We start from the raw sequence: 9869 nt of genomic DNA, 5'->3' as shown, positions 1-9869 counted from the left end.
ATAACACTGTCTTTGAGTAGGGTGGTCTGGGGGTCTGGTGGAAGAAAGATGGAAACAAACAGGAGGGCCACAGTCTGCAGGTGCTGCCTTGAGGACATCAGAGGGGTTTTCATGGACCATGATAAGGTGGGTTGGGGGTGGGCCAGGGAGCTGCTTGCTCTTGCACACAGCTGCAGTAGAGGTTCCATTTCGACTCATAATTGGTTTCCCAGGTGTAATTCACCACACCTGGGGCTGAAGTGAATCTTGCCAGTGTACCCTGTGCAGCTTTGGAGACATGCAGGGCTCCATTCTTGGTGCTGTTCATGCAGCTCTTTCTCCCCCAGCTCCTTTCCCTTGCAAATGACCAGGGTGGGAGGTGAGAAGTAACAAAGAAGTGCAGAGAGGCCTGGATACCTCCTAGTGGAATCCCACTAGGGTTTTCTTTTGTTTTTCCTGAAGCACATGAATTTCCAACCCCTGGGAGGACACCTGGCCAGGTGCTTTACTGGTGGTGAGCAGGTGGAAATCGCAGCGGTGGCTCTGACTGCTGTAACACTCACAGACATCATTCCTTCCAATATGAGTGTCCAGCCCGGAGAGCTGGCAGGAGCTGCTGCGTCCTCTCGGCATGCACTGTTCCCCAACCAGACCCTGGCCAGGCCAGAACTGGGTTTAGATGTCACACGAGCTGATAGATTTTTGGTTTAACAGGTGTGGAAAGAATTAAGAAACCACACCACTGTGTTCTCCAAACCCAGAGCCAATGGTTTTGTTTTGTTTGACAAGAAAGGAAAAAAGAGAGCCACACCTCCAGAGTGGCTAAGGCTTGTATAGTACAGAATGCACTATGTATCAGAACGGATCCACCTTGGTCTGACTGGAGCGATGGGTGAACACAGAGCCAGGGGACTCCATGTCCTCTAGTTGGTGGCAGGCTCTGCTGTTGCCTCGTCTTCCTGCTCTTCGAAGTTGGGGACTGGCTTTTGCAGAAAGTGCATGGTGGCCTGGATCACCTTATCGGGTCCAATGTTGTACACAGGGTGAGTGGGCTGCTGCAAGGAGAAGGACAGATGCCAGTTAATCACCCTGGTGGTCCCTGGAAATGTTCACCTCCTTGAACCTATAAGCCTACTTCTAGCAATTTACTACACAGAACCCTCAGGATATATGTAGAGATTTACCATGCCAGGCTCATGTTCAACAGCCTAGGTCAGATCTACAGGCATTTGCTAAAAACATACTGTATTACATGGAACAAGTAATACACAGCCATTTAAAAGCATGCCTTCAAACATTCAATGATACAGGCAGGTATTTATAACATATTGAGAAAAACGGTATGTATAATATTACCACACACTTACTTTTAAAAAATACATTTATATATCTGGGCAAAGAACGTGGTTTGGCTCTTGGATTCTGGTTTCTGAAAATAACCTGAGCAATCAAGATAGGCATTTGTCTTCCAAAATAGCTGGGCAAGTAGTGGCTACATAGGGCCATACCTGGCAAACTAACTTCAGTCATGCATATTCACTGACTGGATTGGTAACAACTATGCATTAAGGCCCAAGTTATGCATATTCATTGAGGCCCCAATGACTAGGGAGATCCGGAACCTGGGAGAACTCTCTTTTGGGGCCTCCTTGATTAGTGAGAACATGTACATACAGGAGAGAGTGTGGCCCGTCCCCAGGAACAATGGAAGCCTACTAGTGCCAGGACCTCTCCCAGACCTTGAATGATGCATCTCTATACTTGCATTCTTTCTGGTTATAATAAATGGGTAACTCTAAGTATAGGCAGTCTCTGTAAACTGTGCAAGTCATTCTCGCAAATCAGAACCCATCAGGGCAGTGAGAACCAGCAGAGAAGCTGATGTTTTCCTATTTAGCAGGATCTGGAGGGACAGTCCTAAGTTGTGGAGACTCAACTCTGGGTGGTTAGGGTCAGAGAGAGAGAGAGAGAGAGAGAGTGCCACATGGGTAGCTGGTGCCAGGACCATGAAGTGGGAAAGTGGGGATATAAATATCTTCAGTTTGGAAATTAGCCTTATGGTGGCTACTAGTCATATAGTATATGTGATGTATATGAACAGAGATATACCAAAACAATAATATTGTGTGATTGTTTTCAATTTTCTTATTTATACTTGTGTGTGTGTAGGTGTATTCCAATTATTAAAACAATGAGATGTATTTACAATAATAATCAAGAAAAAGGACTATAACCTTACTGTGCAGTAAGGGTGTCAGGCCATGTTTCAATTGCTTTATTACATGTCATCACAGAAACTCAAAACAAACTTTAGGTCTGAGACAGGGCATAATCCCAGGCCAGGATTCAGCACTATCCCACTCTGGGAGAATGAAGGAGAAGACATAATTACAGGAGACATTTATAAAATTTTAAGAGAAGGCTATGAGGAACTTGATGGTAAAAGATGAAAATTCAATAAACTGAGTAATTTTATAGAATATAATGGTCAAAATTGATTCAAGAAGGAAGTTTTTAAAACCTGTATGAATAAATTAAATCAATCATTGCTTATGCTGCCATCACCATTTCATCCCCGTTCCCCAACCCAAAGATACCAGGCCTCCATGGTTTTTCAGGCAAATGTTAACAAACCTACAAGAAACACCTCTAACCTATACAAACATTTTCAGAGACTTAAAAAAAGCAGGGGGAGGAAGCTACACATCTAATTTTATGAGGCCGTATTATCCTAAAATTACACACGACTGTTCATGATAATTAAGGATCTCTGGTGGTGTAGTGGATAAAGCATTTGCTAACTCGAAGGTCAGTGGTTCAAATCCACCAGTCCACTCCATGGAAGGAAGATAGGGCAATCTACTTCCGTAAAGATTTATAGCCTTAGAAACGCAATGGGGGTCACTATGAGTCAGAATTGACTCAATGGTGAGTTTGGTTTTGGTTTGGTTCTTAACTGGCACAGGCCCCATCATTTGATCACTGTGCAAGTTCTTATTTGAGCTCATGTCTTAGGCCCAATAAACATAAATGGAGCATTTCCTACATGCCAGACTGTTCTAGAACCAGATGCAGTGTGAACATTCTGCTTTCAGGGAGCCAGTATTTCTGAAGGAGGCAGACAATGAACAAGTTGAATGAATACATTATAGCTGCTGGGAAGGGGGCAAATGAGGCTCTGTGGGCAGGACGCCAAGGGCAACGATGCTACGGAAGGTGTCTGGCACAGCTTCTCTGAAGAGACGGCTACAAGCAGAGACCTCACAGAGAGAAGCAGACAGCCACACGGTGCTGTGTGGCCGCAGACGCCGCTGCACACCTGCAGGGACTCACTGCCTCTGAGTGATCAATGCCTATGGCTTCCTCAGAAGAGGGGACCCTCATGCTGGGTAGGTCTTAGACTCTAGAATAAAGGCACAAAGGCTCTCTTACCAATACCCAGAACCTTGGGTTGGTCTTGAGGGGTGCCTTCTCCACAGTCAAAAAATGGGGAGAAAGTTTCATCCTTATCCTCGTGAGTAGGCTGCAAAAATGGGAGGAGGGTGTGGATGGTGAGCTGACCAGCCTGTCCACATAGGAAACACACAGCTAGTTCCACAGACTAATGGTAGCTGTGCTGCCTTCTCGGTAAGCCCCTAGTGTTGGGGCCCTGTGAAGGAGGGGTGTTGAGCCCCCAATCCCGCCTTACCAGAGAGTTCTCAGGCATACCCAGGACCACATCATGCAGCATGGCTCCACTTCCGAAGTGCTGAGCTATGGACAAACCGCTCAAGCAGTAGCAGGTGTGGTAGAAGTCACGTGACCTGCAAGGACAGGGTGGCTCTGAACAGAAGCCCTCAGCTCCCAAGTCTCGAGCACAGCCTCAAACACTGGTGCAGCCACACGCATTCAGGCTACGATGCTCACACATCCCACCTTTGTCCCCCCACGGCTACAGGAGACAGGTTTCCCAGCAGTTGTGGTGGTTGTTTCTGTACCAATCCCTCAGCCCTGCCCAGAAATGGGAACTCTAAGTTTAGAATTGGTCTCTTCAGCTGTCTTTTGGAAAAGGCTGAGAGTCACAGCTCTCCCGGGCCAGGGCTACATTATTTCTCTAGGGAAAAAAAAATGGACCAAAGTCTAGAAATGGGCCAAATTCTTCCTGATAAACTGCTGGGGACTGGCCTTCAGCAGGACTTTCCCCTGGATGCCCAGAGCAGGAGGATGTGGGGAAGCAGAGGGGACACACAGGAGGCAGGGCTTATTTGCTTTCCCTTTCTTCCTACAGGCACCTCAGATTTTATTTCAGTCATTTAATCGACTCTGTAATAGCTGCTGTGATTACCACCTCTGTTTATAACACTCAGGGGTTTTGAACATCCTGTATCTTGTTCTATTTAAATCGGTTAAAAAAAAAAAAAAAAAGAGGAAGAAAAGTTAACAAGTCAGGTATCTTCTGTTTAGTTACCTGAAGAGAAGAGGTGCAGGTAAAGGGGAAGGGGTAGGCAACTGGAGGTGCCAGGAGCATAGCATTCACAGGGGACACTCCCAACTGGGGTGCCCCCGCCCATGCAACACTAGTGCCAGGCAGCTGGAAGGGCTGCGAGGGTGGAAGGGGCACTGAGGCCTTTCCTTTAAGGGCTTTGGCACACGCTTCCACCGAGGGGCACGTACAGCCTCTCTCCACTCCCTGTCCCTCCCTCTCTCCCTCCACAGAGAGAAGGCACTCACTTGCCAGGTTTATCCAGAAGCCCCCCAGTGGGGCACTGACAGCACATGAGAATGTATTCCTGCAGGGCCTGCTGATGGAACATCCAGTGACTCATGCTCAGGGCGGGATCACCTGTGGGGAGGCAGCAAGTTCAGTCCAGCAAAGTACTAAGGACTTACTCGTGTTTCATTACCTCATGGAACCAGTCAAAGTTTCCCTCCATTCTTGAAAATTATGTTCAAGATGTTAATATGCCACCATATGTGTCCCATCTCCTGAAACAAAGAGCACCAGTGCCAGGTGGTGCTTTCACGTTCCTTGAAGTGTACCCCACTTCCTTGGGTGACCACCCCAAACCTCATCTCTGGCAGGCAGTGAAGCAGACACTCAAGCTTAGCTTTCCAGACTGGGCTGTGTGACTTGGTCCATGACTCTTCACTCTGTGCTGCTTAAACATTTCCTTTAGCAAATCTCAGGAATTTGCTAGCCAGACTCTGATTAGCTATGAGAACACTAACAGGGTAATGAATTTTATTTCTTCTCCTGTCCAAGCCTGAAGTTCTTCTCTCTTGAAAGGGAATTCTCTTGGCTCAAAGAGTTTTCATGGGAAGCATTACCAGTAACAGCCTCCTGCCTCCTATAGTGCAATGTTGTTATCGTTGTCACCATAGAGTCGACTCCGACTCATGGTGACCTTATTATGACAGGGTGAAATGCCACCCATCCTGTGCCATCTTCATGATCACTGGTAACACTATCCACCTGTCAGTCAATTGGTCACATTGTGGTGGCTTATGTGTGGCTATGATGCTGGAAGCTATGCCACCATTATTTCAAATACCAGCAGGGTCACCCATGGTGGACAGGTTTCAGTGAATCTACTTCTAAAAATTAGCCAATGAAAACCTTATGGATATCAATATGATGACAGACTAACCCAAATGTGGCAATTCTGGTAATAATACTGAAGTGGGTAATAATACTAAACTAGGTTTCCTCACCCTTAAGTTCAATCAGGATGGTCAGAGAATTCTGTGGGTGTTTCGGTTACTTCATGCTGCTCTAACAGAAAATACCACAAATGGGTGGCTTAAACAGACAAGAGTTTATTCTCTTACTAGTTCTAGTTCTGGAGATAGAAGTCTGAGTTCAAAGTGCCAGCTCTAGAAGCTAGATGAAAGCCCCTTGACCTTGGGCTTCAGATCTGCCTCTTGCTCCTGGCCCACTGTAGCTAGGTATATCTCTTCACTCAGGCAGCTGCTGGCTGCTGAGGCTAACAAGCCCAAGGTTGACAAACAAAATAGCACAGTCCCAATATTACTGTACATGGCAGACTGCTTGTTCAAGTCCAGAGACCGTCCCAAGATTGGCAGGAAACATGGCAGGCTGCTGACTGGAGACTCGGCTACATGCAGGGTCCAAGCATGCAAAAAAGCTGCCGAGACCTTTCTCAAAGCTGCTTCTTATATACTGGAAGCAGATCACATCCCTAAGGCAGCTACTCAGCTTATCTAGTAGATTCCACCATGGAGTTGCTTACCAATCTCACCATGGGGAATTACTACATCCAGCTGCCCAGCCACTCAAAACCAGGCCTAGCTAAGTTGACACATAACCTTAACTATCACAGTGGGCAACAAAGTCATCATGTGGGGAGGACAGACAATCACCAATGGGCAGATGTGTGCAGAAATGGGGATTATATATATATAGCATTAAGTCCTTGCTCAATTTTATATACCTTGATACCTAGGTTAACAAAGGTATCAAACAATCTGTAAATGGCCATTGAAAGCTAATCCTCCTTCCTTCCTGTCTTTTTGCGTCTATGCATTTTTCTATATAGTTACAATTATTATAAATTTGTATCTCATGTTTTTTTTATTGAATTCTATAGCCATAACACTTCTGCTTCTTATCTTCATTGCATTATTCTGGACAGCCATAGAGTATTTTATTAAATGGAGCCCTGGAGGTACAGTGGTTAAGCACCAGGCTGCTAACCAAAAGGCTGGAGGTTTAAACCTACCAGCTGCTCTGCAGGAGAAAGATGTGGTGGTCTGCTACCATAAAGATTGTTGTTGTTGTTATGTGCCATTGAGTTGTCTCTGACTCACAGTGACCCTGTGCACAGCAGAATGAAACACTGCCCAGTCCTGTGCCAGCCTCACGATCCCTGCTATACCTGAGCCCATCATTGCAGCCACTGTGTCAATCCATCTCACTGAGGGCCTTCCCCTTCTTTGTTGACCCTCTACTTTACCAAGCATGACATCCTTCTCCAGGGAATGGTTCCTTCTGACAACATGACCAAAGTAGGTGAGATGAAGTCTGGCCATTCTTGCTTCCAAGGAACATTCTGGCTGCACTTCTTCCAGGACAAATTTGTTAGTCCTTTTAGCAAACCATAGTACTCTTAGCATTCTTCTCCAACACCACAACTCAAAAGCATCAACTCTTCTTCAGTCTTCCTTATTCATTGTCCAGCTCTCACATGCATATGAGGTGATTTAAAATACGATGGCTTGAGTTAGGTGCACCTTAATCTTCAGGAGACATCTTTGCTCTTCATCACTTGAAAAAGGTCTTTTGCAGCCAATCTGCCCAGTGCAATATGTTATCTGATGTCTTGACTGCTGCTTCCATTGGTGTTGATTGTAGAATCAAGTAACATGAAGTCCTTGACAACTTCAATCTTTTTTCCATTTATTGTGAAGCTGTTTATCAGACCAGTTGTGAGGACTTTTTGTTTTGTTTATATTGAGGTGTAATCCATACTGCAGACTGTAGTCTTTAATCTTCATCAGTAAGTCCTTCAAGCCATCCTCACCTCATTTTCAGCAAACAAAGTTGTGTCATCTGCATATCACAGGTTGTTAATGAGTCTTCCTCCAATCCTGATGCCACATTCTTCTTCATATAGTCCAGCTTCTTGGATTATTTGCTAAGCATACAAGTTGAATAAGTATGGTGAAAGGATACAACCCTGACACACTCCCTTCCTGATTTTGAACCATGCAGTATCCCCTTGTTTTGTTCAAATGACAGTCTCCTGATCTACATACAGGTTCCTCATGACTACAATCAAGTGTTCTGGAATTCCCATTCTTCTTAATGTTTTCCATATAATTTGTTTGATCCACACAATCAAATGCTTTTACATAGTCAATAAAACATAAGTAAACATCAATACCAGAAAGATGTCCATAAAGATTATAGCTTTGGAAATACTAAGGGGCAGTTCTACTCTGTCCTACAAGGTCACTGTGAGTAGAAGCAACTTGATGGCAATGGTAGCAGTGGAATTATTCTACTAAGTGGACATGTAAGAAAACTGTATCCTAATACCCCACCCACTGCCATCTACTCAATTCCAAATCACAGTGACCTTCCTTAGGTTTCCAAGGCTGTAAATCTTTATGGAAGTAGATTATCTCATCTTCCTCCCATGAAGCAGCTGGTGGGTTTGAACCGCTGACCTTCTGGTTAGCAGCCAAATGCCTTACCCACTACACCACCAGAGCTCCTTGTATCATAATAGGCATTGGGCAAAAATCCCATATACATGAGTACATAATTCTCTGTAGAAAAATTTATAAATCATTATAGTAAATACAGTATATAAAGAGAATATGTAGACAAAGTATTTAATTGTGGAATATCTCAAACACAGAATACTACAGAAACTTCCTAAAGAGAGAGGAAGAAAATGACATAGTTCTTCCCAGTTCATTCATGGCTGACAAAGTGAAACCAGGTAGACCCGAATTTGTAAAATGTGGGTGAACTAGAACAATACGAAATGGGAAAGATAGCAGGTTGATGACCAATTAGAAACTGAATCTCTCTCTTAGACAACAAGGGCAGTATGTATGTTGCATAGCAACCATATATCCTGACTGACAAGAGTTGGAAATAGCGTTGCTTTGCTCAAAGACGGCAGCGACCATGCAACTTTGAATGTGTCACACTCTACAGTGCTGCCAATAATCCAGCCTTCCACATCAGGCTCCTGAAAGGGCTTGCCTCTTCCGAGTTTCCCGTTCCAAGCTTTGACCCATAATTTTTCCCATTCTGGTTACTGTTATGACACACTCACATTTAACAAATTGCAGTCCATTCCTATTTTGATGCATTGGCCATAACTGAACCCGTTCAAACTGGTTTGAAGCCCTGGAAGAAAAGTGATGGCTATTTGCTAGGTTGAGCACTAAATGAGATACCAGATGAGGCTGGCAGACATTTGGAGCCAACGCTTGAAGACTCATCTTTAACACCTGAATCCCTGTGAGATGCTCACACTGTAAGACACACACAGGAAGTGAGACCAACTGAGGGAAAAGCACAATCAAGTTTCCCATCTCATGCTCACTCTAGAGTACACATTCATTAAAGCCCTTGCACTATTTTCATTACTTTCCTCTTTTATCCCCTACCTGTAGCCATAATGAACATCTTTGTGAACATTCTCCATGTTTAGGTTCATTTTATTCAAACAGATTTCACAGGAGTGAAATTACTCAGTCAAAGGAGATAAACATTTTTTTAAAAGCTTTTAGTAGATGCTGACAAACTACTTTCCAAAATAGTTTCAAAAATTTATATAGCCTTCAGGGAAGAAGTGGGAAGGGAGCTGTTGCACTGAGGGAAATTGTAGTCAATGTCATGAGACAAAGTATATGTGAGCTGCTGTATGGAAAGTGAATTTGCTCTGTAAACTTTCACCCAAATCACACACACAAAAGAAATTTATATTGCCTTCAGCAAAATTTAAAATGTTACTGTTATTATCTCCAGTATTAGACACTGAAAAAAAGAGAAAAGTTCTCAGTAAACTGAAATGCTAAAAAGGAAGCAATACTTGATCACTTATTTTGATTTACGTATCTTTGATTACTAATTAGGGTGAAATTTCCCCAAAACTTTATTGGTTGCATTTTGAGATGTGTCTTTTTGTCCCGTGTCTTCTGAAAGCCATTGGTCAGTTTTAATCTGGCTTTTTTAAGTTTACCCTTTATCTGTAACTGTGTTAGACTGGGTTCAGACTGGGTTCTCTAGAGAAACAAAACCAGTAAAGCTCATATATATATATTTATATATATATAAAGAGAGAGAAATTTATCTTAGGAAAATGGCTCACACACTTATAGAAGCTGGCAAGTCCAAAGTTCTTGGATCAAACATCAAGCTGGAAGCTTTT

At 43.8% G+C, this 9869-nt stretch overlaps 1 protein-coding gene across 1 annotated transcript in view; it reads right to left on the bottom strand.

The window, feature by feature from the left end:
* Positions 1–902: 902 nt before the first annotated feature.
* The window catches only part of LOC103198176 (protein farnesyltransferase subunit beta), a 100244-nt gene continuing 91277 nt past the window's right edge, over positions 903–9869 (bottom strand). The window contains exons 10-12 of the mRNA XM_007942289.2: positions 4690–4801; positions 3668–3782; positions 903–1034 (exon numbers count right to left, since the gene is read on the bottom strand). Of these exons, the coding sequence (XP_007940480.1) occupies positions 903–1034; positions 3668–3782; positions 4690–4801 (359 nt within the window). The remainder of the gene's footprint in view (positions 1035–3667; positions 3783–4689; positions 4802–9869) is intronic.

This window comes from Orycteropus afer, unplaced genomic scaffold (assembly GCF_000298275.1).
Source record: "Orycteropus afer afer isolate SDZICR_OR568_19922 unplaced genomic scaffold, OryAfe1.0 scaffold00088, whole genome shotgun sequence".
Lineage (NCBI taxonomy): Eukaryota > Metazoa > Chordata > Mammalia > Tubulidentata > Orycteropodidae > Orycteropus > Orycteropus afer.
Note: the sequence above shows the minus strand (reverse complement) of the source record. Positions and strands in the feature narration are given on the sequence as shown.